The 27,749-nt window shown below is 39.6% G+C and overlaps 3 protein-coding genes and 1 long non-coding RNA gene across 4 annotated transcripts in view; all 4 read right to left on the reverse strand.

The window, feature by feature from the left end:
* The window catches only part of LOC306976908, a 413,479-nt gene that overhangs the window by 130,467 nt on the left and 255,263 nt on the right, over positions 1 to 27,749 (reverse strand). The window lies entirely within an intron of this gene.
* Positions 4,412 to 12,098, reverse strand: ddx10 (DEAD (Asp-Glu-Ala-Asp) box polypeptide 10). The gene is made up of 4 exons (XM_079574898.1): positions 11,532 to 12,098; positions 9,200 to 9,714; positions 7,229 to 7,562; positions 4,412 to 5,642 (listed from the first exon to the last, which is right to left on the reverse strand). The coding sequence occupies exons 1-4, from the start codon at positions 12,030 to 12,032 to the stop codon at positions 4,491 to 4,493; spliced, it is 2,502 nt and encodes an 833-aa protein (XP_079431024.1). The 5' UTR covers positions 12,033 to 12,098; the 3' UTR covers positions 4,412 to 4,490.
* On the reverse strand, positions 12,987 to 15,690 carry med8 (mediator complex subunit 8). The gene is made up of 7 exons (XM_079574994.1): positions 15,622 to 15,690; positions 15,395 to 15,516; positions 14,955 to 15,099; positions 14,704 to 14,844; positions 13,766 to 13,853; positions 13,366 to 13,605; positions 12,987 to 13,150 (listed from the first exon to the last, which is right to left on the reverse strand). Exons 1-7 carry the CDS (start codon positions 15,625 to 15,627, stop codon positions 13,080 to 13,082), a joined length of 813 nt encoding a protein of 270 aa, XP_079431120.1. The 5' UTR covers positions 15,628 to 15,690; the 3' UTR covers positions 12,987 to 13,079.
* On the reverse strand, positions 17,060 to 27,690 carry aldh9a1a.1 (aldehyde dehydrogenase 9 family, member A1a, tandem duplicate 1). The gene is made up of 11 exons (XM_079574946.1): positions 27,506 to 27,690; positions 25,520 to 25,665; positions 23,671 to 23,800; positions 22,366 to 22,500; positions 22,045 to 22,241; positions 20,810 to 20,950; positions 20,554 to 20,742; positions 18,065 to 18,152; positions 17,849 to 17,990; positions 17,420 to 17,532; positions 17,060 to 17,325 (listed from the first exon to the last, which is right to left on the reverse strand). Exons 1-11 carry the CDS (start codon positions 27,645 to 27,647, stop codon positions 17,231 to 17,233), a joined length of 1,518 nt encoding a protein of 505 aa, XP_079431072.1. The 5' UTR covers positions 27,648 to 27,690; the 3' UTR covers positions 17,060 to 17,230.

Consider the following 27,749-nt stretch of genomic DNA (forward strand, 5'->3'; position numbering starts at 1 on the left):
AAAAAAGTATGAATAAAAAGTTAAAATTTGATCAGATAAATGAGAGATGTTGAGTATCGTACTGTACTAGTCTGCGTCACTATAGGCTATATGCAGTTTCCCCACGTGACGTCGTCCTGGACAGTCAGCCAGACGCTGGACTTCCTGTCGCTGATTGTTTACGTTCACAATTAGCAGGTTCCCACGCAAACATAGACATAGCTCAGGATCTGGTTAAGGACAACGAGTTACTGATGGAGTCACAGAAACGTGTTACAAACATCATGTTCACTGTGAATCCAGCCCCAAAGGAAACGCCAGCGTTCGTAAGGGGCGGAGCTTTTATCTGAGAGCTAAAGGCTAGTGTTGAAAAATGATAATAAAACATGTAAACAAGTAAATATTATTTAAACTACTAACAGGACGATTCTTTTTTGCGCAGGCTCGTTCAAAACTTTGCGCTAGTTTTATTTTCTATTTTGACAAAAACATCCACCGTTATGAACACGGACTTTCCTCCAGTGAAGTCGTTACGCCTCACGTAATATTTTCTAACCTGCTCCGTCACATCCGAACATTTACTCAATGTCCTTTACCAAATCTTAAGCTATTGCTTAATTTCTGTGGGACCTGCTAAATTTTAATGGGAAGAGATAACGGACAGGAAGGACAGCGTCTGGCTGACTGTCCAGGCGGAAATCGCGTGGGGTCACTGTGGGGCAACGTCAGGCTCGGGGACCAAATCCGGCCCTCCTTCATGAAGCCTCTGGCCCCCCCCCCCCGGTTTGGTTGCATTTTCTTCACTTTTTGTCCCTTTTCTGAGGCTTTTTTGTCGCATTTTCGTTCTCGTCATGTTTTTGTCACTTTTATGTTGCTTTTTTTGTTGCATTTCATCCTCGATATTTTGATGCTTTATTCAAGAAGCTTTTAGATTTGGGTAAAGCCGAATTGTTGAAAATGTGCCTGGTTCAGGAGGGGGGTAAGAGATTAAAATGCTCTAGAAATGTGAAAAACACTGTCAATCCCTATAACATTTGTGAACTGAACACCCATTTAGGTCATATATGTTGTGCAACACTGGCATTTGTAGAAAGTGATGCTTTACTTCTAGCAATGATTGGAGGCCCAGTGTTTTTCACATTTCTAGATCATTCTAACCTCTTAACCCCCACCTGAACCAGGCACATTCTCAACAATTCGGCTTTACCCAAATCTAAAAGCTTCTTGAATAAAGCATCAAAATAGTCAGGATGAAATGCAACAAAAAAAGCAAAATAAAAGCGACAAAAACATAACGAGAAGGCAACAAAAATGGGACAAAAAAGCCACAGAAAAGTGAAAAAAAGTGAAGAGAATGCAACCAAACCCACACAAATGCAATGAAAAAAACTGATGGAAAACATGACCAAAAAGTGTCAGAAAATAGAAAAAAAAAAAAGTTACAATCATTTTCTTTCTTTCTTTCTTTCTTTGTCTTTCTTTGTCTTTCTTTGTCTGTCTCTCTGTCTCTCTGTCTCTCTGTCTCTCTGTGTGTCTGTGTGTAATTTTTAACAAGCATTTGATGTTTGATTTGGGTAATAATGTTCCTCAAAATCATCCTGAGGGCCAGAGGCTTCATGATGATGATTGTGACGTTGCCTAACCCTGGCCTAAACCGTTTAATTTCTTCCCTGCAGCATCATTTTAGGACATTTCAAAGGCCACTCTCTAATCAAGCACATTATCTCCATTTCGGCTTTACCCAAATCTAAAAGCTTCTCGCCTGGAGAAAGCTAAGACCTAGAAAAATGATTGTAACTTTTTTTTTTCTAATTTCTGACGCTTTTTTTGTCATGTTTTTCGTCAGTTTTTTTCATCGCATTATTGTCACCTTTTTGTGTGGGTTTGGTTGCATTCTCTTCACTTTTTGTCCCTTTTCTGTGGCTTTTTTTGTCCCATTTTTGTTGCGTTCTCGTTATGTATTTGCATTTCACCCTGACTATTTTGATGCTTTATTCAAGAAGCTTTTAGATTTGGGTAAAGCCGAATTGTTGAAAATGTGCCTGGTTCAGGTGGGGGTTAAGAGGTTAAAATGATCTAGAAATGTGAAAAACACTGGGCCTCCAATCATTGCTAGAAGTAAAGCATCACTTTCTACAAATGCCAGTGTTGCACAACATATATGACCTAAATGGGTGTTCTGTTCACAAATGTTACAGGGATTGACGGTGTTTTTTTTATTTAACACAAAAATGTTTAAACGATTTTGTCTGAAATCGGCCCAGTACATGTCTGAGTGGAATGATGCAAAAATGTCAGTTATAAAATCTACAACTTTAAGCACTTTATTCACTGTAAACTGTAACCTTTGTGCTGGGGGGGAAACATTTAATTATTTTGAGAAAAAAAAAAACAAAACATTCGCATCTACATTTATAATTTAGTTAAATAAATGACCGAACAAACTCGTTACGCTTACCTGTCGATGCTAGCAGCAGTTAGCTCATTCCACATATTAGATCTGTAATTAATTCATAATTTATCGTGTTGCAAAAGCGTTGTAAGGACTAGTAGCGCGATACAAGTGTTGCTCGTTAATTTCTGTTTATTTACACCACTTTGAAACAACGAATTCAATCAATCTTGATCATTTTAAATGTTAAATACCTCCAGCAAAAGTTCTCTCATCAGTGTCAGGCAGGTGCGCGCGTGGTCGGGGGTTTGGCGCCATCTGCTGGTCCGGGGAGGGACGGCATTAATTGACATTTGCGTGAACTTAAAACTTAGATTTTTTTTTTTTCCCAGATTACTTTTTTGATGATCCTATGATAAGCATTAATCAGTTTTACACCGGTGAAGTGATCATTAAAAATGTTCCAAACTACTCATATTAATGATTAAGAGAGCACCATTTGAGCTCTGACTCACTTGGAATTTCTACATTTATGTCACACCAGGTGATGGAGGATTAATAATTGCAATTGCTCTGATGGTAAATGGTCTCAACTTATATAGTGCTTTTCTACCTTCATTAAGCTCAAAAAGCTTTACAGCAAGGAACCACTCACCCTTTCACACTCTCATTCACACACCAATGTACGCAGACACTGGATACAGCGAAATAGTGAACGGTAATCTTGTCATTATGTGCTTCACTTCTATTAGGCCTATCATAATTACCATTATAATATCTTACATAGGACTTTTAATAATGTATAGAAGAATCATCCATCCTCTTCCATTTTTTCTTTGCCAGGTCGTGGAGTCAGCTCTTGGGAGTGGCCAAAATCACACTGCACCAGCCCCCCTATGGCTCCTCCTGCAGGTGGTGGGTCCACGGAAGGCCTCATGATTCTAACCAGGCCTGATGGTCTCTCATAAGGGGCTTTGGCATCGATCTTTGTCTGACCCGTCACCTTGGACCTGTTTGCCATGGGAGACCCTACCAGGGACATGAAGCTCCCGACAACAGGGTATAGAAGGGGTATAGAAGAATATTTTTTGGTAGTTAGTGGTGTTAAAGTTGGGAAGGAAGGAAGGAAGCAGAATTCAATGTGTTTAAATATTTATTACAAATGCAGTCGATAAGCATAAGCTCAGGAGATAGGACTCCTCTGATATCCAGGCAGTCTACTATTTAACTATTAACATTTCGTATTCGACAAAGATCATCAACCCAAAGCAATCTTTTGTTGTTGTTTTTTACAAATACTGCATCTCACAGCATGAAGGTAGCAGGTTTGATTCCAAAGTTAAGATTATATGTACAGGGGCGGACTGGGGCTGAAAAACAGCCCTGGACTCTGACCAGCCTGGCCCAAATTAGCGTAATGTGCACTTCCACAAATACATATTTTAACCTTTTACCACCCGCCTTAACCGAGTGCATTTTCCCCAGGTCGGCTTTTTATCATTATTTTTTTGATTGGTGTCATCAGCAAAAAGAACGGGAAAGGTGGTCGTAGAAACAGAAGCAAAATCATTAATAGAAATAATAAATAATAATGGTCCCAAAATTTAACCTTGTGGTGCACCATGCTCCACGGAATTCCTTTTAGATTCATATTTTTTTATACCGGGCTTTACCCAAATCTAAAAGCTTCTCGACTGGAGAGCAACAATGTAACGCCTCATTTGAAAGCTAAGACCTACAAAAGTGACGGAAACTTTTTGTCACATTTTTGTTTAGATTTTTATTTATTTTTTTTTGTATCAGGTTTTTTTTTTGTCCGTGTTTTTCTCATGTTTTTGTTGCCTTTTCATTACATTTTTTGTCACTTTTTTGTCGCTTTTCCGGCACATTTTTGCTTTGTTTTCATCCTCTTTTTCCTCGCTATTTTGATGCTTTTCTTTTTTGCTTTTAAATTCGGGTAAAGCTCGGTTAAGGCGGGACTGGTGGTGCTCTTCTGTGCTCTTCCAGAATGGACATATGGCCAGTCCGCCCCTGTATATGTAGCTATTTTCAGCTCAAAGCACAGTAGCCATATTTACGATCATATACTCTATTAACCTAATACAGATACACTGATCATCTACCTTCCTCCTGACAACAAATGCAAGACCAACTCCTCATCCTCCGCCAGAGAGAGTCCAGTGTCCAGAGTTGTATCTTTTTCCTGCTTCGTTGTTTTGAGCCTCTTTGCAGGAATGGCCGTCTCCTCTGCCTCGCTGTCACTGTCGCTCCCGCCGTCATCGCTCTCTTCATCCTCGTCCTCATCTCCGTCTTCTTCCTCACTGCTGCTGGACTTGCCCACCTTATCCGGATCTGGCAACGTGCTGGGATCAAACTCATCGTCGCTCTCTTGAGCCAAATACGCTACGACCTCGTCCTCTTCGTCGTCATCAGGCTTGTTTTTCTTGCTAGCTTCCCTTCGCTCCGCTTTAGCCTTTAGCCTCCTCTCCCTGTGCTTCTCCTTCACCTTCCTCCTGTACTCCTCCTTGTCGAACTCCTGGTCCTCCTTTTTAAGCCTCTCTTTGGCCTTTTCCACATTGATTCCTGATGTCTCTTCCTCGTCGTCATCGTCATCCCCGGTCACCGCTCGCTGAACCGGGGGCCACTGCTGCACCGCGTTCCCTTCCTCAGTGAAAGTAACCTTGGTATTAACTTGGAAATTCCTCTTCAGCACCTTCTTAGCCTCTTTGAACTTTGATTCTTTGATTTGCTTCTTCTTAGAGGAATCTCCCTCCTCATCCTCCTCTTCTTCTTGCCCTTCGCTAAGTTTGAAAACATCTTTTTGCTTCACCGTCAGCAAGTCCAAGTCTCTCAAATCATCCTCCTCATCCGATTCTCCGATGGCTATTTTGCCAGTAGCCGACTCTTCATCACTTGCTCCATCTTCGGATGAACTTTCCGACTCCGTTTTGAGATTTCCTTTGAGTTGTTGCTTAAATCTCTTCAATTCGTCTTCTTCCTCTTCTCCGTCAGACTCCTGGATTTTACTTTGTTTACTCTGTCCCTGTTTTTTGTTGAGAAACCGTACTCTTGGCGCCACAGCGAGTCCGAGGGATAGAGCGTACTCGTGCAGCTGCAGCTTATTGACATCAAACACTCCCTTGTTTTTCATGAGGTAAACAGAGCGCAGGTAGGACACGAAGCACCGCTGAGCTCGCTCCTTCATCTCCTTCTCCTGAGCCAGAAATGACTCCAGTTTCTGCCCCACGTTCTGCAGCTTCTCTGGGTTCACCTGAAAGACAAGACAGAACAAAGAGTTAAATGGGGAATATTCTGTTAGATCTAAAACTGTCTGAAAAAGCTCAACAAAAGTTCAAGTCAAGTCCAATTCAACTCCGAGTCCTATGATTTTCATGTCAAGTCCTTTCAAGTGTTTTTAGATCTGACAAATGCAAATTTGTGATTGTACATATTATTTTTCCCCTCCCGCTGAGCTGTGTGGGAGATGCAACAGTTAAGTTCGTTTGTGCAGGTCACAAGCTGCAGAGAAGCACAGAGAGGCCTTGTGAAGGAGAATATGAATGGTTTATCTAAAGAGACTAGATGCAAGTTGGTCATTTTTATACTACTACTACTACACTACTGCTACCTCAGGTTTTAAGCGTAACTGCAGCCTTTATATTAAAGGGATATTTCCGGATTTTTGACATAGGGCCTCATTTCCTAGTTATCCAGAGTGTTGCTGATTTCTGGAGATATTTTTTTTTGGAATTCATACAGTTCTGATATTTGAAGAGTTTCGTGGGGCTAGGCTAGTGCATTTCTATGGTATCAGCTAGCCTGCATTAAAAACAGTCTGACCCGCTCCACAGTGCACCTGAGGCAAATCACTTATAACACCGGACTAATAACCATATATATGTCTGTGTCGATTAGGGCTGCAACTAACGATTATTTTGGTAATCGATTAATCTACCAATTATTTTTACGATTAATCGCTTAATCGCTTAGCTGTGAATGGTGTATGTATTTTTTTTAATCACATAAAGCTAAAGTGGCATCACTTGAGGACATGTTGATGGAGTAAACTTAAAGTGAGTGCTTTTGGAGGCTCTTAGTGCCAATTCTGCTTTATGACTGGATGAGACAGACAGATATTTATGAAATTTTCCATGTACAAAACACTAAAGACCCTAGCTTGAAAACCAAGGTAGGTTTCCATCAATAATAAAAAATGTTCATGTAATTTTTGCTCTTTTTAAGTCTGTGTTTACTAGAAAACGATGAATCGATTACTAAAATTGTTGAAACTACTAACTATAAAACTATTTCAATAATCGATTAGTTGTTTCAGCCCTTGTGTCCATAGAATAATTTTTGGAAAATAACTGACCTTGCATCACATGAATGATCGCATTTTGAGGGACTATTTTCTAGCAGATCACTCCGCCGCTGCGGAGCTTACAAAACCACGAAGCTGATGCTGCTCAAATATAAGTTCTTTTAAATGCAAAATGGTTAAAATTACTCTATGGACACAGACATTTACATGGTTAGTCTGGCGTTATAAGTGATTTGCCTCAGGTGCACTGTGGAGCGGGTCAGACTGTTTTTAATGCAGGCTAGCTGATATCGTAGAAATGCACTAGCCTAGCGCCACGAAACTCTTCAAATATAAATAATATATACTGCATGAATTTTGTTATTGTGAGAGGACTAGCTATTAAAATAATGCAATACATTTCAACTAGCAAAAACATGACAAATGCTGACTGAGCTTTTCTGTATTTTTGAAGTGGATAAAAATATGATTCAGTACACAGTAATCCAGTCTAGTATGTGTTCTTCTTTGAGCTCACACAAAAGTGCAGCACCCACCTGGATCTTGTTGATGGGGACCTTCTTGTCCTGCAGGAGCTGGACCATGCTCTCCTCCTCTGAGGGCAGTAGCAGAAGCAGGGCCTCTCCTCCCTCCTTGTACCTCGCTGTTCGTCCCACTCTGTGAATATAAGTGTCTGCGTCTTCGGGACAATCGAACTGAAGCACCCAGTTAACGGCCGGGAAGTCCAGGCCGCGGGCGGCGATGTCAGTGGCAAACAGCACGGCATTTTGTTTCCTCACAAAGTCGTTGTAAACCTCGACCCTCTTCATCTGCTGCTGTTTACCGTGAAGAGCCAGGATCGGGATGCCAGGTCTGAGGCGGCAAAACGATCTGAAATAGAAAATAAGTAATGTTGTTTTTCAGATGATATCGGAACATTGTTGATTTTGAATATGCTGATTTTTGTCACATTAGAATCAAAATGTATGTCTTTTTTTTTGGCTTGATTTGGCTCTTGAGTATTAAAAATGTGATGGAAAAAAAAAATGCAGATGCTCTCAAGGATCAGGCCGTCTTTGTGCAGACCTCTTGCCTCCTACCGTCACAATATTTACTGTATGTCCATGTTCAGCAAGCTCACTTTTTCTGTGTATGTGTGTATTTTTCTTTTGAAATGATCAGAAAACTTCTCACACCTATATGTATTATAGTTTACAGAGAGCTAACATACAGACAAATATTTTATAACACTATAGAGCTTAGGTGTGTGATGTCAAACAAAACTGAGAGGCCATCTGAGCAATATAATATGGACCCCCTCGCAAACGAGATGGAACATCTCAAGGGGCATTCCATAAATAAACTTACTAATATAAAGGAATAGGCCACCGTTTTTACATACTGAGATATGTTCTTACCTCACTTTAGCCGAATTAATATATCCCCGTCTGGTCTTTGTCCGTGCGCTCTGTCACGCAAACGGAGCACATACGCAGCCTCTCCCATATGTCACATAGCTCCAAAAAAGCTCATGATAGAAGCTACCAAGCTCTTCCACGGGTTCCCTATTTAAATAAAGTTACGTGAGGTGTTTTCAAGTGAAGTATATTTACACAGAAATGTAACATGTCGATTTTATAAGCCGATAAAAAGGGGGACTATATTGTGAGGCGTAATGATACGAGGAGCACAACGTCCGCGCAGTAACTCCTAAAGGTTATTGACGGAAGTGAGCGGGGGAAGTCTTTACACTTACTTTACTTTTCACGTAACTTTATTTAAATAGAGAACATGTGGAAGAGCTTGGTAGCTTCTATTGTGAGCTTTTTTGGAGCTATATGACATGTGGGAGAGGCTGCGTATGTGCTCCATTTGCATGACAGAGCGCACGGACAAAGACCAGACGGGTATATATTAATTCGGCTAAGGTTAGGTAAGAACATATCTCAGTATGTAAAAACGGTATTGAAACGGCCTATTCCTTTAAGTGTGACCTGACACACAGCTACTTTCGGGTCCAAACGATTGAGGGCTCCATAGATAAACACAGCTAAAACTGCAACTTTATCTGAATCTCCTGCTGAAATAACAATAGGTTAATCCTCCAGCCAGATGTTTCTGACCACCAGCCTGCTCCACATCATGGAGATGGGTCCCCGAATGCCAGCTCATGCTGGGAGCTCACTGCTCCTACAGGCTTAACTTGTGACGTCACATGAACACTACCTATTGTTAGGGTTGGGCGATATGCCACAATATTTGCTATTCTCTGCTTCTGAGAGTTCACATTGCTTAATTAAATTGTCCAGTCAGTCACTCGGTGCATGATGAGACCAATAGGAGCAATGGATGTTGGAAGTGTCTTTGAGCAGAGCGATTCATGGAGCATTGAACATAGCCGCACTGAATCATGATGAGCTCTCCAAATTGGTATATTGGGTGTTTTTTTCCATTTTTACCATCACATTATTGCCTAGCTTCAGGTTTTCGGCTCGTGGATAAAATAAAATAGGACACTTTAGATTTACCTGAAGAAATACTGCACTTCTTTACAGCACGCGAAGAACACAATGACTTTCTTCTTGAGGTGGCTCCGGATGAACGAGAACAGCATGCTGACTTTCTGATGCAGCTCACACACCACGTAGTTCTGCTCCAGTGTGGCCGGCGTGCTGAACTTCGCCTTCTCGTGCACCCACACGTACTCTGGATCTTTGAGACTGAGGCGGGCCAAGTCTTTCACCGATTTAGTTTGAGTGGCAGAGAAGAGCAGGGTTTGCCTAGTTTTCGGGAGGTTCTCGACAATAGCGTTCAGCGTGTCCGCAAATCCCATGTCGAGGATGCGGTCGGCCTCGTCCAGGACTAACATGTGCAGGTTGGAGGCGTGGAAAGTGGCGGTTTCGTCCATGTGCTGCAGCAGTCGACCCGGAGTGCAGATCACGATGTTGGTCTCGTGGATTCGCTCAGATTCGGTCTTCAAGTCCTTTCCTCCGATGATGAGGCCGGCAGAGAAATCATGGTTTTTGCCGACTTTACGCAACACCTGGGTAGATAAAACAATGCAGTCACGATAAGTTTCCAGTGTGCAAACATTTTTTAAAGAGGGGGTATTATGCTTTTTTCAATCACATAGCACCAGTCTATAGCACACTACAATGATGGCGAAACCTACAATCTGCATGGAAGAGTCCTTAGACTAAAGGAAAATTAATGATCCAGAATCCAGAAACTAGGGATTTATTAACTATTAACCAGTTTGTGTTGTTGAAAACATGATTTTTTTTCTCAGTAATAATCAAAAAGTTGAATTATAAACCAAAATACATATACAGTAGTAGGTTTGTAGACTCAGATGCCACATCTCATGCGTATTTGCAGTTTGATTATACTGTATTTCCCCATCACATCTATTAAAGGTGCATTATGCAACTTGTAGGTTGGAAAAAAAGTTGATATTTGTGCGCATTTGACCTTGTAGTGACCCAGCAGCTGGTTAGCATGGCACCTTTACTTTCCATCACAGTGGTCTCTAGGACGCTCCAGGATCAATTGTTCACTGTTGATTGGGGTGGGCCATATCGTATCACATATCGTTATCGCGATATTGGATTGAAAACGTTGTGGACACGCCATTATTTATGCTCAGCTCCATCAGAGCAGCATAAACACTGACTGTAGAACATGGGGACAGGTGTTTAAAAAGTCAAATAAAAAGAAGGATGTAAACTGCTCTAGAAGATCATATTTGCGAGGAGATTAGTATGCTGTTAAAAAAAAATGAATAAAATATCACTGAATTCATCTTCCCAATAGGCGTAAGGCTGGGAATTTGAAGTAATTTGTCCATTGTCAATTATATAGTCAAATATATCGTTATCATGATACTTTTTTTTATATCGTGATATAGATTTTAACCTCTTACCTCCGCCTTAACCGAGCACAGTTTCTCCAGTTCGGCTTTACCCAAATCTAACAAGTTCACACCTGGCACTCACAGCATATTGGCCAGAGTAGCGCCTCAAAGCCAAGACATACAAAACAGATCCTTTTCCTCACATTGCTGCCTCGTTGTTGTCACTTTTTCACCTCATATTTGCCAGAGTTTGACACATTTTTGTTGTTTTTTGTCACATTTTTATTTATTTTTTGTCACATTTTTTTACATTATTTTTTTGTCACATTTTTTTGTTTTGTTTTTGTCACATTTTTATTATTTTTTGTCAATTTTTCATTTATTTTTTGTCAATTTTTTATTATTTTTTGTGACTTTTTTAAAATTATTTTTCTGTCACACTTTTATAATTTTTTGTCACATTTTTTCTTTTGTTTTTGTCACATTTTATTATTTTTTGTCAATTTTTCATTTATTTTTTGTCACATTTTTTATTGGGTTTTTTTGTCACATTTTTGTCGCTTCTTTTTTATTGATTTTTTTTACACTTTTTCCAATCAGCTTTTACATTTGGGTAAAACCAAATTGGAGAGAAAGTGCTCTGTTCAGGTGGAAGGTAAGAGGTTAAGCCATGTCCCCCTGCCCTACTGTTGATGGACCCTCTCACCAGAAAACCTACAAAACAATTGATCCTGGAGCGTTGTAGAGACCATGCTGACCACTCTGGCACCTTTAATGAAAGTGAATCATTAATTCCAACATAGAAGAGACATCACATGTGAAAGTCAAGGCCAACCTGAAGCAGACTTGCACACATTGAAGGGCATCTTATGAGAGGGTATTACATTTATATTGGTTGTGGAGAGGATATCGTTTTCAATACATTAATATGAAGGATGCTTAGAGGTATTATCTAAGAAGCAGATTGTAAGTTGCATCAGTAAGATTGTCTTCAAAATGTGTGATACCTCAAAAGTCTGGTAGGCGAGTTCTCTTGTGGGGGAAATGATCAGAGCCCCCAGTCCGTCCACGGAGCTCCACTGCTGACGGTACAGACACTCCAGCACCGGGATGAGGAAGGCGAGGGTCTTCCCGGAGCCCGTTTTGGCCGCTCCCAGGACGTCCTTTCCCCGCAGAGCGAAGCCTATGGTCTGCCGCTGGATCTCCGTGGGCTGTCGGTACTGCGACTCTTGTAATCCCAGCAGGGTTTTCTTTGACAGTGGGAAGTCAGAGAATTTGATCGCTTCTTTAGCGTCTATGTCTTCATATTTGCTCACAAGCCGGTCGATGTACTCCTTCTCGACCTGCCATTCGGGCTTTTTTTTCCTCGCTCGTTCGTGCTTCACTCGGGCTTTAGTTTTGTTGTATTTTTTCTTCCATTTCTCGAAGTTTTGCACGGCATCAGGCCCGTCTTCCATTTTGGTGGGCTTTGGTTTCTTTCCGAACGAGTTGGGGCCTTTCTTCTCCATTATTTGAAAGAAAAACGAGTAAAAGTTGCAAATAAACAGCGTGTGTACAAACTACACATGGGAAACGCGAGCGGTCGCTTGAGAACGACGTCATCAATCGGTGACGCAGTATGCTGTGCTGTGATTGGTCGGAAGAGCGAACGCTATCAGTGGTTAAAACCCCCCATTTGAACAGAACATTTTCTCCAGTTCAGCTTTACCCAAATCTAAAAGCTTCTCGACTGGAGCTTACAGCCCATAGGTTCATCACTTTTTTGTCTTTTTTCCATACATTTTTGGCAATTTTTCGTAATTCTTTTTGTCAAATTTTTTTTCATCTTTTTCAAATCTTTTTTTTGGTCGTTTGTCACATTTGTCATTATTTCCATCACTTTCATATTTTTTTTGTGTCACATTGTCGTTTTTTTCTTGTCAAATTTTTTGTCACATTTTTGTTGGCTTTTTGTGACTTTTCCATCCTCGTTTTAGTCTTGTAACTATTTTGACACTTTTTTCAAGCCGCTTTTAAAAATTGGTTAAAGTTGAACTGGAAACTTCAGCACGTTCATTGTGTGTACTTGTGTTATAGTATATATATATATATATATATATATATAAAAATAACACTAACATTAGTGTTTCAGGGTTTTCTCCATAACCCTGAAAGTTATGGAGAAAATGTGCTCGGTTCAGGCAGAGGTCAAGATGTTGAGGCTATATTTGTGATTTGTTATGATTATAATTATATCTATATCTATATTTTGCTTTCATTTGGCAAGGAAAGCAAGTTCTTTTTTATCTAATGTGATTTTCTTACAGCTTATGACAGTAATCGGAACATATTCATATTCAAATATGACGCAGTCGATCTTCAAAAGCTTGAAACAATTCAGAGGAAATTAAACTTCACAACACTCAAAAATAAGTATTTTATTTGTGTCTGATGGAAAAAGTGGATTTAACTTTTCATGAGATGAATAGTCTTACAAAAAAAACAGCAGCAAAGTTCACTGTACAAAAAACATAACGTAGATAATGTGTAACCATGGTGGAGAGAAGAGTTTGTGCTCATCGGTTGTATGGATGCATTGAGCCTGATGCAGACTTAATGTTTGTCTTGATACTGCTGGGCATTTTTCCTGTAAAATAGAAAAAACAACATTAATTTCCACAGCAATCAATTCTACACAAACAAAAATTAGGTTTATCTTGGCACCAGTGTAAACAAATGAGGTAAAACTAAATAAATTGCAGATGCATTTACAAACCTTGAAGATAATTAGTAAGAAGTTCACAATTACCGTTATTACAAAGTTAAATAGCCATGACAGACAATGGGACTCAGTGAACTCACCAGGCTGCCCTTGTTGCGGATTTACAGGTCCTCCCATTGGGGCCTGTTGTCCAGAGCCTCCCCCAATGGTGACCTGCTGCAGCGTGGGGCCCCCGCTCATCATGGAACTTTGGCCCGGGATCCCGGAGGAAACTGGTCCTGGAGGCCGGCACTTATTAGACAGACCCTTCCCAAACGCAACCGCTCCAACCAGAGCATTTGTATCTGCTGGGTTGAACGATGGTTTGTTCTGCCGTAATGCTGCAAAAGAAGATGCATATTTTACCAGAAAACTACATCTGGAAACAGTATAAGTGTGAATAAAGAAGGACTTATCAAAAGGGTTTCTCAAAGATACAAATCTTTTACTGAATGTTAGGATGTTCTTGGGCCAAAGGAAATTCTGATTCAGAACACAAACCTGCGCTCTCAGCCTCCCTCTCGTCTCTGGGGTTGTTGAGTTTTTCTAACAGGCTGGAGCAGAGCTTATTTAATGTCTGGATCTGCTTCTGTAAGCACAGAAAAATGTATGTGAGGTCTTTGTGGGCGACAGTGGCGCAGATGGTAGAGCGGATCGTCTCATGATAGGAAGGTTGGAGCTTCGAATTCCGCCTCCTGAATGTGCAGATAGATACAGACGGCATCTCGTCACAGAAGGGGGCGTGGCTTCGCCGAGGGGGAAATAGATTTTTTTCACTCTTTTTAGCCATTTTCTGGTGGAATATGAACTTATTTATGACATACAAATAAAGTAAAGTGTAAATCGGGCCCATATGGATATTTTCTCACAGCAGATTGTTCAGTAGAAGTGAAAAAACGGCAGTTGTAGCTAGCGCTGATGCTAACATGTAGCATCAGTTAGCATTCTCTGTTTTTTTATGTATTTATGGGCTGTTGAACCACTTTGCTCCTCTCCATGTCTTAGTACCTTTATTTAATAGAAAACTATATTCATAATTCAGCGTTTGTTAAAGTAGTTTTTAAATAATTAGAGAAAGTTTAGATTTTTTCTTAACTGTTTTCAAACATGACCATATATGGGCGATTCCAGAGATGCCGTCTGTATCTATAGGGAAAGACACTGGTGGCATACACCTTGCCACCAGTGTCTGTGTGTGAATGATAGTGTGAAGGGGTGACTGTTCCTTGCTGTAAAGCATTTTGAGTGCCTAGTGTAGGTGGGAATACCTTGTATTCCTGTATAAGTTGAGACCATTTACCATTTGAAGTAAGTATAATTCAGAAGGCTTGTCGATTATTATCATAAAAAAACGATTGCCAGATTATTCCTGTTCCAATTAGTTTAGCAAGTTGGAATTGAAGGCTTCAGACACATGGATCAGTTAGTATAATACAGACCTGTGCCACTTCAGGGCCTATGCGAGCTCCCTCTGTGGCCAGCTGCTTCTCCTGCTCCTCCACCTCAGGGTCAGGCTTTGTTCGCAAATAATCTGGAACTATCTCGTGGCTGAACACCGGCACCCGCTGCTCTGTTAGTTTCTGAAGGAAATAGAAAACAAAGAACAGTATGAACAAGGGCCATGAGGAATGTGCTTATCACATACAGTGCTCTCAGTGAATGCAGGCACCAGTGATCAAATAATACTCACCGCCAAGTCTTCATCTCGGTCTGGGGACAGCAGGAGAGGGATGATGACCTGACTGCGGAACGATGGCGTCTTCTCGTTCTTCAGGAGTTTGTTGATGGTGTTGAGCTGGCCGGACAGGAGAGCGAAGTTATCCAGCACAGACGGCCTGTGGGAAAACAAAATGTTTGGTCACAGAAATTGCAACTTCACACAATAACATTCAAACAATCATACACTAAATCATTGTCAGAAGTTAAGTTAAATATTGAAATGGCAAGATTATTGATACAAAGTTGACAATGGCATTTCTTTCCATGTTTTTAAGAGCACAGGGTAGTTCATAGCAACAGCGAAAGTGGTGAAAACTAGAACCTATGTTACAAGATAAATGTGTTTGCTTTTTTGTTTTACTCAAACATAAAGCAAATCACCACTGACGATATAGACTGTCCTCTACTTACCAAGTTAATCTGTCGTATTCATTTTCTAACTTGTAAATAAAGCTGTGCAGAGCGTTTTTGACGTAAGCGACTCTCGAAGCGAGCGACTCCACGGCCGTCTCAAGCTGCTTTTCTTCCCGTTGCTGCCAAAATAAAAGATGCCTTTAAAGTCCTGAATACCATACATCTTTACCAAATTGAATACAAATAGAAAAAGGAGAAAAAAAAAGCAATGAAGAAGCGCTTACCTGCATTGTTTCTGTGTTAGCTTCGTGCTACGTCTTGTTAGCTCGAGAGCTCAACCGGAAGTGACGCGGTGCTTTGCCGAGAACGTCGCCATCTAGTGTTCGGGAGGAGCAGGGCCAAAGGTATACATGTATTGCGCTTGCATTTATAAAAGGTTTCCTTCACGTTTAACCTCTTTACTCCCGCCTGAACCGAGAGGATCTTTTTCCTCACGTCAGGTTTTTTTGCATCATTTTTTTGTTGGGTGTTCAACTCATTTGTGTAACTTTGTCATTTGTCAATTTTTTTTAAATTTTTTTATCACATTTTTTTTTTAATGTTTTGGTCATTTTTGTCACGTCATTTTTTTCATACATTTTTCATCAAATTTTTATCATTTTTTGGTCACATTGTGTGTTTTTTTGTCAATTTCTTGTGACATTTTTGCCACTTTTTCATCAATTTTTCATTACTTTTTTGTCAATGTTTTCTCACTTTTTTGTCACATTTCCGTCTCAGTTTTATTGCTATTTTCCAGAAGCTTTCGAACTGGGGTAAAGCCAAACTGGAGAAAATGTGCTCGGTTCAGGTGGGAGGTAAAGGGTTAAGAATGTGATATGGCAGGTGGACGGCAGGGGCCAATACGACTATGGGAGAAACAGTTTTTGCAGATATTTCCAAAACGGAAAGTAAACTCATTATTTCACAGTGATTGGATTCACAAACCCTCTATTATTTTTATGTCTGAAAGTCCGTTCCACTGACCAACATCACGCTTATTTTCAAATTGTCATCACTTTTGGACGTTTTTCAGAGAAAATAATTGGACATTAGTTCATATGTGCTGACAGAGGAGCCAAAGAACTTTGATAGTCATTACTGGGAGAATCATTACGAAACAAAAACTGAGATATTAACCAATAACGAAGACAAAAAAAATCAGTTATTAAAGCTGTAATATACAGGGAAATATTAATAATGCATTAGCCTCGTATCACTTTTTCAGACGCTCAAAGTCGCTTTACAAGTTCCTGCATTATTCTTTCACTCTTGGTGGTGGTAAGCTACTATTGTAGCCACAGCTGCCCTTGGGTAGACTGATAGAAGCGACCACCAACCACTCACTCAGGCTTCCTGGTGTTCCCAACCATCTCCAAAAAAACAAAAAAAGCTATTTTTGAAAACAGCTAAAAGGATGAGATGACAGTGTATTTTATTTGATCACTTAAATTACATCTGAATCTTTAAAAAAACCCAGACCCCCCAGTTTGAAGTATTATCCAGACTTCACTAGTTTGTTAATCCTGGCTGCGGCCCTGCGTTTTATGTGTGATAAAATTGCTGAGATCATGCATGGTTAGGTATACAAAAGTCAGTAAAACTAATGGCAAATTCTTAACAAGCATAACCCACATTTAGTTTAAAGTGTCCTAAAAGTAGAAGGGTCAATTACAATTATTTTAACATTACAAATGCCTTTTATTCTGTTACAAAAGGTTGGTCCAGTAGCAGGAAGAACATGATACAAATGTGGTGGATTCAGCAAAGTTTTGTACATTTTGTGAAACTAAGCATCTTTAGGCAGTGCACTGGAGTCTGAAATGTAGGACGCTAGATTTCAGTAAAAGACACTTAGAAGATGCTCTCAACATCTCCCAGTTCTACAATCACAGACTTGAGCTGGGAGTAGTACTCGATGGTCACCTGGCCATTCTCTCTTCCAAACCCTGGGGGAAAAACAAAAATATTGGGTTCATTATGAGAATTATAAATTACATGAAAAATATGACTCAACAGAATTTGTGTGTTGTTGAGACGTACCAGAGTTTTTGTATCCTCCAAAAGGCACTTCCACTGGACTGACGTTGTAGTTGTTGATGAAGCAAGTACCAGCTTCTAGGTCTGCTGCAACACGATGGGCTCTTGAAATGTCCCTTTAAAAAGCCAAAAGTGGGTTTAGATCGTATTCACAAAAATATTACGTCTTTAGGTTTTCAAAAATAGTAAATCACACACACAGTTACAAAGACTCAGCCCCATGTCCTCCATTTGAACTTTTAAGATTAAATTCTCAAACGTAGTGAGTGCAACCCATTTTGGAACCATTGGGCCAGACATAAAAAATCCCTGTCGCTGTAGTTATCTCATTATCTGCTTCACTGAACTACCCATTGTCTTTCTGTGGGAATCTAATCTCTTAAGTTCAAAGTCCTCGTGTGCAATAAACCGCAGAGTTCGTCCCCGACTGACCTGGTGAAAACCCCTGAAGCCAATCCAAAGGTTGTGTTGTTCGCTCGCTTGATGACTTCCTCCTCGGTGTCGAACGGCATGACGGACATGACCGGGCCGAAAATCTCCTCCTTCACACACGTCATGTCGTCCCTGCAGTTATCTGAACGGAGAAATGGGAGAAAGTGTTAATATGAAGCTAACAGAGTGTAACAGAGTGAAATACTTCCATCTTACCCAAGACGCAGGGCGACATGAAGTATCCGCCTTTCAGTTTGGGGTCACTGGGGACAAAAGGCTCCCCTCCGCACAGCACTCTGGCTCCCTGCAAAAACAGCAATCAACGTTACATTACATTAGGGCTGTGCAATTAATCGAAATTCGATTACAACAATAAACAATAACAAAATTAGCATAATCGCAAAAAATCGATTGTAATTTTTTTTTTCAATGTTTTTTATTTCCCCCCCCCAAAAAAAAAAATTCACGTTTTTTTTTCTTCAAATTTTTAATTTTTGTCACTTTTTTGCTGGATTTTTGTCTTTTTTTGATGGATTTTTGTCTTTTTTTTGATGGATTTTTGTCTTTTTTTTGATGGATTTTTGTCTTTTTTTTGCTGGATTTTTGTCTTTTTTTTGATGGATTTTTGTCATTTTTTTGCTGGATTTTTGTCATTTTTTAAATGTTTTTTTTGCCATTTTTTTGCTGGATTTTTGTAACTTTTTTGATGGATTTTTGTAACTTTTTTGCTGGATTTTTGTAACTTTTTTGATGGATTTTTGTAACTTTTTTGATGGATTTTTGTCTTTTTTTTGATGGATTTGTGTCATTTTTTTGATGGATTTTTGTAACTTTTTTGATGGATTCTCGTAACTTTTTTGATGGATTTTTGTCTTTTTTTTGATGGATTTTCATCATTTTTTGGATGGATTTTTGTAACTTTTTTGATGGATTCTCGTAACTTTTTTGATGGATTTTTGTCATTTTTTTGATGGATTCTTGTCATTTTTTTTGATGGATTTTTGTCATTTTTTTATGGATTTTTGTCATTTTTTTAAATGTTTTTTTGTCTTTTTTTTAATGGATTTTCATCACTTTTTTGCTGGATTTTTGTCACTTTTTTGCTGGATTTTTGTCATTTTTTTAATGTTTTTTTGTCATTTTTTTAATGTTTTTTTTGTCACTTTTTTGATGGATTTTTTTAAAGGCAACAAATAATCGAGAGAATAATCGTGATTTCAATTATGACAAAAATAATCGTGATTATTATTTTTTCAATAATCAAGCAGCCCTACATTACATTCATTTCCACATGCAGATTTTGCTTTATCAGATGCAATAACCCTTTATTGATCTCACAATGGAGAAATTCACTTGTTACATCACTCAAGAAACAATCAAAGAATGGTAAATGGAGGCTTCGTTTATACAATGAATAAAAACAGTTGAAAAGGGGCAAAAAATATATAAATAAAAAATGAGACAAAATGTCAGCATTGGTGCAAAGTTTTAAAGGTTGATGAAGTGATGCTGATACAGAGATTATTGCACAAGGTTTTGCACAGAAGTTATTGCACAAGAGTGATTCAATGGGCTGTGCTCGATTTCAAAATTATTTCGAAATGCGATGCTTCAAGTTGCAAAGCCAACTAAAAGTTATTTAGGCAAGAGGTTAGGTCGGTTCAAGGGGAAGGGAAATGATATCAATCTACAATAATTGTAAAGGTAGCAGCGAATCAAATATAATGATTTTTAACCCCATTTTAAAAGAAAATTATAAACGTAAAATGAAAATGAAGGGTTCTAATAAAAGTGGACAATTTTGTTGTGCTTTACAAGTTTGAAAAGCTTCTCAAAGCGCGATAATGAATCCTTATCTATTCCCTTGATACTCTGCAATGGTAAAACGACATTCTCTGGCTGACCAAAAATAAAGTCAACACTTAAAAAGGACCATACAGATTTTAAAAATGAGCGCTGACCTGTTCACCACAACTGCCTCTAAAATCCTGCACTGTCACTTAAAAAGGTGTTAATTCGGTCCGAAGTGCCGTCATGCAGGAGCTTTATATAGAAGGTGCAGTTACACGTATGACCTGAGGCGGCAGTAGTGAGTATAACATGCATTTAGCCCCTTTAAAAAAAGGTCAAATATTTTGTTGGACTTCCCACACAGACAAAAGTTCTCATTTGAATCCTCCAAAGCCCAAATGTCACTCTGAACCACACGCTGTCTGACGAAAAGCCACAAACCGATAATTATGATCTTTAGCTTTCATTACAGCACACATTCGCTGTGGCATTGTATCAATAAGCGAGAGTGTGACCACTGTGCAAAGCCTTCTCCAGCACAATGGGGTTAAGATCTGGACGCTGTAGCAGCCAAGTCATGTGTGAAAATGACACTCATGCTCCCTGAACCACACTTTTATGATGTGAGCCCAATGATTGCTATCCTGGAATATGCCCGTGTATCAGGGAAGAAGAATCCATTGATGGAATAATCTGGTCATTCAGGATGTTCAGGTTGTCAGCTGATTCTTTGGGCTCATCGTGTGGTTGAACCTCGACCTGATCAACTACAGCCACCCCAGATCATAACAGTTATATCCAGGATGTGACTTTTGTATCTGTGCGTTCTTGAAATGTAGCTTTTAGGAGTAAGAAGGTGCTAATGTTGAGACAATCATTCTTTTATGGCACAGGAGACACAATGTTAAACAAACCTGCTTCTTTGCGCCTTCGACAAACCCCAGCACTTTCTCCAGTTGAGGTTTACTGATCAGCCCCCCCATCTGAGTGTCCTCCAGCAGCGGGTCACCCACGCGGATCGCCTTGGTTCTTTTCACCACCTCCTCCAAAAACTGAGGCAGAATCTCCCTCTGAACAAACACCCGCGTCCCGTTGCAGCAAACCTTAAGGCAAAAACAGACCGTGAGTTATTTTCCTTAAAACAAAGTCAGATGAATGTGGCGATGTTACCTGTCCCTGTGTGAGGAAGTTTGCCATGAGCGCGCCTCTGATGGCGTTCTCCAGGTCACAGTCTTTGAAGATGATGAGCGGGGATTTGCCTCCGAGCTCCAGAGTCACCTGCTTCACTGTCTTTGAGGACATCTCCATCACCTAAGAGCACATAAAAAATAAAGACAAAATTGTACGAAGGCGAAGTGTAAGGGCTGCACAATCGGAGGGAAAAGGTATTGTTAATTATTACAATATTTAACTAAACCATAAACATTTGTAATAAAATGCTTGTTAATGCTAAATTAGAAAACTCATGAATTCATTTCTGAATATCTCAAAAGTTAAGAGTAAAAACACACAAGACTATTATGAAAAGTCTCCTGTGACTAATATTTCCTGCTCTCCTCATTTTGACCCAGCTGACCCCTGCTCCACCCATTTTGTGTGAATATCACAGCTACTGTTGATACAATGAAAGGAACTTTGCACTTTAAAAGTACACAGTACACAGTATAAAAAAAAAAAATATATTGCTGATTTCAACACATAACTAAATGCTCATTACTTTTGTCAAAGATAAATGTAATACCGGTACTTTTTATTGGCCAAAATAACTAACATAAGAAACATTAGCCACAATAAGCAGTTGAATGTTTTTTGGACCACAAATATTGTTTTTGTTGAGCTAATGGAGTAAACATAGGGTTAGGAAATATGGAATCAAAATCAATGCTTTAATGACATTTAAGGACTTAACCTTGGATGACTAGGAAGGAAGGAAGCAAGGAAGATGAGATGGCAACAACAGCACATTTTGTATAGATTTTGTTATCATTTTAATATGATTGTAAGGGCCAGATAGGCCTGCTTTGATTTTGTTATTGCACTTCCGCGAAGTGACGTCATTTCCTGTTTTGGGGAGGCGGAAATGTTCAAATGTGTCATGGCGCGGGTGAAAGATGGTCTAGCATCTACGTAGCTGAAATGGGGAAAAAAGGTATGCCTTACGGTGCTCATGACGGTTGTTTTGGTTTTGTATAGTGACTGATAACCAATTCATTGTACATGTTTTTAGCTTTTACGGCGGTAATGTGCAACATGGAAGAATAAACTGAAAGAACACATCCACTTGTACGCGATTCATTCAGCTGGGGCGCTATAATGATTATTCTAACTCTAAGATATTCTAACATAAGTTCAAGTCATTTTAATATAACCATTATATTAGATATTATAACTAGGATGTTGCGCACCTTTTTGCCAGTAGGCACACTGCCGGTGAAGGAGACTTTGGCGACCATGGGGTGATGACAGAGGAGCGTCCCGGTCTCTGCCGCTCCCTGCACCACACAGAAGAGTCCGTCCGGGACACCAGCCTCTTTGTAGATCTCGGCCAAAAGCACAGCCGTCACGGGAGTCATGGGGGACGGCTTGAACACCATGGCATTTCCTAAAATCATGAGATGGAGAACCAAAGGGCAGCAATAATGACGACATCTGCCTTAGTCTTTCACCCATTTGCTCCTATTTAGTCGACATCTATTCAATGGAGCGTTTGCCGTCACACAACTCACCACAGGCTAGAGCAGGAGCGGACTTCCAGGCTGCGATCTGGAAAGGGTAGTTCCACGCCCCAATCCCGGCACACACGCCCAGAGGCTCCCTCCTGGTGTAGGCGAACGCTCCTCCAGGAAGCTGGACATGCTGGCCTGGAAACACAAACCATTAGATTTAGATATGATTTTGAATACAAATGTGTACAACTACAACTGTTTTTTGTTTGTCTTTTTTTTCTCGTGTATTTTAGACGTTAACGGAAAAGTGACTTAAAGCAGCTGATCCCCCATGTCAACGCAGGACAGTCAGCGTCATACTGGGGGATAACAGGCAGCTCATCATGGACTTAAAGTAGAAACTGATCAATATCTACCTCTAAATGATTGAAATGAAATAATTAACCCCTTAACTCCCACCTGAACCGAGCACATTTTCTCCAGTTTGGCTTTAGCCCAGTCCAAAAGCTTCTGGAAAAAAGGTGTGAAAATAGCAACAGAACTGAGATCAAAACAATGATGAAGATGTGACAAAAAAGTGAGAAAACTTTGACAAAAATGTGACGAAAAAAATACAAAAAATGCGGAAAAAAATGCGGAAAAATGACAAAAAATGACAAAAAAATGACAAAAAATATTACAAAAAATGTGACAAAAAAATGACAAAAAATTAATTTAAAAAATGACAAAAAAAGTTACAAAATGAGTTGAATACCCCCCAAAAAAAAAGATGGAAAAAAAAATCTGATGACGTGAGAAAAAAGATCCATTTAGATGAGTTTTGTAGATCTTAGCTTTCAAATGAGGTGTTACACTGGCGTAAAGCTGAACTGGAGAAAATGCTCTTGGTTCAGGCGGGAGTTAAGAGGTTTAACCCAATTGCTTTTTGGCCAGCACCATTTCTGCTCACAAGGCATTTTTCGATCACCTGAAGACTTCTATTGCCTTGTGTTAGACCCGTCAGCAAATCACAGTTGATAATCCTCCATTCTGGGCAAAAATACTCAACATCGCTACTTTTATCCTTTAAAATTGTGCCACTTTTTGTGTAGCGCACCTCATGGTTGTAGTAATTCCTGTTTTCTCTCAATGACAATAAAAAGTAAGAAAAGTGGGTTTATCTGATCAGTTAGAAGCTTTACGTGTTCAGTTCAGGTTCAATTTAACATTATTTACATTAGAAATACATTTACATCAAGAAATCTCAGAATAATCCCGTTTCTTTTGCCCTATAAGACTCTGGGATAATCAAACTTTCACATCAGCATATTTGCAGAAATATGCAATTGCTATTTATTAAAGCCAACACAAACTTTATTTGCCGACCTGCTAGTGTCCCGGCCATGCCTGCGTAGTACTCGATGCACTGCCAGGCAACGTCGATGTCCACCAGAGCTTCAGAGATGGACTTGCCGTTGTTGATCACCTCCAGCTTTGCGATCTTCTCTCTCCGCTCCTGTTTCAAAGATTATTACAAAGACACTCATTAAAGGATCTGTATCATGCCATTTTAGCCATTCCAAAGTAAACTTCAGGCATTTATATGATATATTGTACCTCTACCACTATGGCGCACTCATTTTTGTGAGAAATACAGTATAAGTATTTTCTGGGGGTATTTTTCTAACCCGGAAGACAACACGCTTCGATTCAGTTAACTCCGCCCCCTCTCTCCGCTCATGCAACTTTAGCAGTAAAGGAAATATAAATATCACAGCAATAAGGAATTGACATGCAAGCTGCAACACAGCTTCATAAATGGCTAACACGCGTTTTGATTGAGTCACCGCTCTGGCCTCCAGTGAGTGTTTTTATTGTGGGAGTCACGCTGGTTATAAGAGTTAATCCACTTTGGTTCTGGCCATGGTTCACCAGGAATCCATCAAGAGAACAAGACAAACACTATTTTGGCTGATAGTCGCTGAATCCAGGAAAGAAATTCCACTTTCTGGCCAGTGGCCTCTTCTTTGGCAGGTTGAATCAAGTCCTGCCAAACGCGCTTTCTCCGTGACATTATCGTTAGGTAAGAAAAAAAGAACAGGCGTGTCCAGAGTAGCCTGGCACGAGCCAGATTGATCCTCCATGTTCAGAGATACATGGGGATACAGTCTGGAATTGTGTGATTTGAATCTCACCAACTCCGGGCAGAGCCAATCATAGCGCGGGAGGCGGGAGTTAACAGTGCATCAGCTTCCACGCCAGGATTTCCCATAAACACCTGCGCTCCTCCCGCAACCAAAACAGTGGAGATGGCGGCGGCTGCGACACAGCGATCTTTTACCAGTGCCCTTTCTTCTGTTTTAAATGAGCTGGACTTGTTGTTAAAGCCACAGCAAGAAGCTGCTCTGACGACTTTCACCGGAACATTTACTCGACTGCACGTGTGGACTACAAACAGCGTGCGTCGCTTTGTGTTTGATTGGTTCGTTTGATTGGTTCGTGTCACAACTCAGTCGTTTTCCAGAGAGCAGGATTCAGGAGGATTGCTGAGAACTGCGTGAATGAAGCCAAAAAACACTCTGGGGTTGTTTTTGATAAGGATAGAATAACAACATGGCTTTCGTATGATATAGGACCTTTAAAATATAATTGGTTTGTCTTAATTCGGATCCACTATTGCAATTTGCTCCATATGAAAATATTCAACATAATGTTACAAAGAAACGGTTATTGTGAAAAGTAGGTCACCGGTTTATGGTTAAAGAGGTTTAATCAATAACTGAAGAACAGTGTGGGCCATTATGTTGTGCACCACGAGAGATCTAGTCTCCAGTTCTTAAAGTATTAGAGATGCAACAATGTCACATATCTGTTTTCATACATTTTCACTGTGTATAAAATGCTAGTGTCTAAAAACGTTATTGTTTTATTGAAGCATGCTAAAAACAGCATATACAACGCACATAAAATGTAATCCTGGCTGCGTAAAAAATAAATTAAAAAAAATCGATTTTAGAACTCAAAATATAGGCTTATTACACATAAAATGCCTTATTAGTTCTGTGTGAAAATGTGTAATAATTGAACATTTCAAGGGGTATCTCTAAATTGTATTTAGTGTCTTGCACCAAATAGAAACAAGACTTGGCAATGTGAGCCTCCCCACAGGTTACAACAGGAAAACAGTTCCATGAGGTTTTGGATGTGGTCACATACTTATGTCTTATAACTTTACCCTGATGATTCGTGCAGCCTCCAGCATCACTCTGGCTCTCTCCATCCCCGCCATCTTTCTCCAGATCAGGTAGGCACCATGGGCACTTTTAATGGCTTCATCCACCTCCTCGGCTCCACAGGGGAACATCTGGCACAAGACACGCCCTACAGGAAAGCAGCGGAATATATCATAGTAAACGTACAGAATGAAAGGAGTAAGATTTCAAACAGATTTGCAACATATTGAAATGTCAACTGTGCCTAATGGTCCTGGAAAAGGCATGTCTATAGAAAAGAACTACACATGAATTACTGATAGCACGGTTTCTGACTAAAAAAAGAAAGATTAAGACTGTAGATGAAGAATTGTGACCGACAATTTAAAGTATAGGTCTGGATATACGACAGACAGGTTTGACACCAGGTGTGGTTTAAAAGTAGCTAAACATTATAATATTCAGGGAACAAATGGTCTCCAGAAATTGCGTGACATAAATAAACAGTGGCAACAGCAGATGGTCAATTGGGGGTTCATGAAAGTAGAAAAAAACGATTTCTCAAGTTCATAAAGTGCATTTAAACACATAACCAGTGAAATATTTTGAGAGTAAAATGGCCAAAGACTAAAACCGACTCCAATTGCACTGAACAGCCACAATGATTCTGAAATACAACAGATGTTCTGGGGCCTTGTGCAACAGCAAAGAATCCCATAATCATCATTTTGTCCTTCCTGGCCACTCTTTCTGCTCATTATAAAAAGGCTTTGTCCGACTCCCTGGCTGCAGTTCATGTTGTGTGTGTGTGATTTGCAGCTCCATTTGACCCGAATAGCAGACATTACACAGCATTGCTCCTCCCATCACAGAGGTCTCCGTTACATAAGCACATAGTGTTCCTCTTATCAAGCCCTGCAACATTTAACCCCTTACCCCCCACCTGAACCAAGCACATTTTCTCCAGATGGGCTTTACCCGAATCTAAAAACTTCTTGACCGGATGTTACGGTCTATAGGTCAGAGTAACACCTCACTTGAAAGCTAAGACCTAGAAAACTAATTTAAACAGTCTTTTTTTTTTAAATCACTTCTTCCATCACATTGACCATTTTACTCGACATTTTTGTCAATTTTTTGCAATTTTTTTGTCACATTTTTGGAATTTCTTTTGTTACATTTTTGTCCATTTTTTGTCACATTTTTGTATTTTTTGTCACATTTTTGTAAATTTTTTGTCACATTTTTTGCTCCATTTTTGTATTTGTCACATTTCTGTAATTCTTTTGTTAAATGTTCGTATTTTTTTTGTCATTTTTGTAATTTTTTTGTAATTTTTTGCTACATTTGTGTATTTTTTGTCATATTTATGCATTTTTTTGTCACATTTTTGTAAAAAAAAAAAAATCTGTCACATTTGTGTAATTTTTTTGTCATATTTTTGTATTTTTTTTGTCACATTTTGTAATTTTTTTGTCACATTTTTGTAATGTCTTTATTACATTTTTTGTCCAATTTTTGTCACTTTTTTTGCATTTTTTTTAATCACATTTTTGTAAAAAAAAAAAAAAAATCTGTCACATTTGCGTAATTTTTTTGTCACATTTTTGTAATTTTTGTCAGTTTTTGTCACGTTTTTTTGTTACATTATTGCAATGTTTTGTCACATTTTTGTAATTTTTTTTTGTCACATTTTTGTCATATTTGTGTCATATTTCCATCACTTTTTTCACGTTTTCGTCTCATTTTTGTCGCTAGCCTTTTCATGAAGCTTTTTAGATTTGGGTAAAGCCAAACTGGAAAAAATATGCTCGGTTCAGGTGGGGGTTAGGGGGTTAAACAACTTTTCCATTCCCAATAAAAAAGACCAAATAGCCCAGTTTATTCACGTCCCAGTAACTGCTCAACAGCACACACAACTCCCCATAAGCATGTCCAACATTATGCATGAGTTCAAGAGTAAACACGTGCATCCTTTTGCACAGGTTTACTGTCATGCACGCGCTCACCCGTGGCTGGTTCGTAAACCGGTTCTGCATCTTTCTCCTGTCGGGGCTTGACTCGCTTCCCTCCCCAGTAATTGAGGTGGTCCGTTACGTTCACTGTCCCGGTGGAGGCTCCGGGCATGGAGTCGAGGAGAGCCTGGGCCATGTTTTAATGCCGTACCTGCAAAACAAGAAAGAGAAATAGCATGGAGGAACTTTAAATCACGCCCCGTGCTAACAAAAGCTAACGTGACGCTCGTCTGATTAC

Source organism: Gobius niger, assembly GCF_951799975.1.
Source record: "Gobius niger genome assembly, chromosome: 17".
In the NCBI taxonomy this organism is placed as follows: Eukaryota; Metazoa; Chordata; class Actinopteri; order Gobiiformes; family Gobiidae; genus Gobius; species Gobius niger.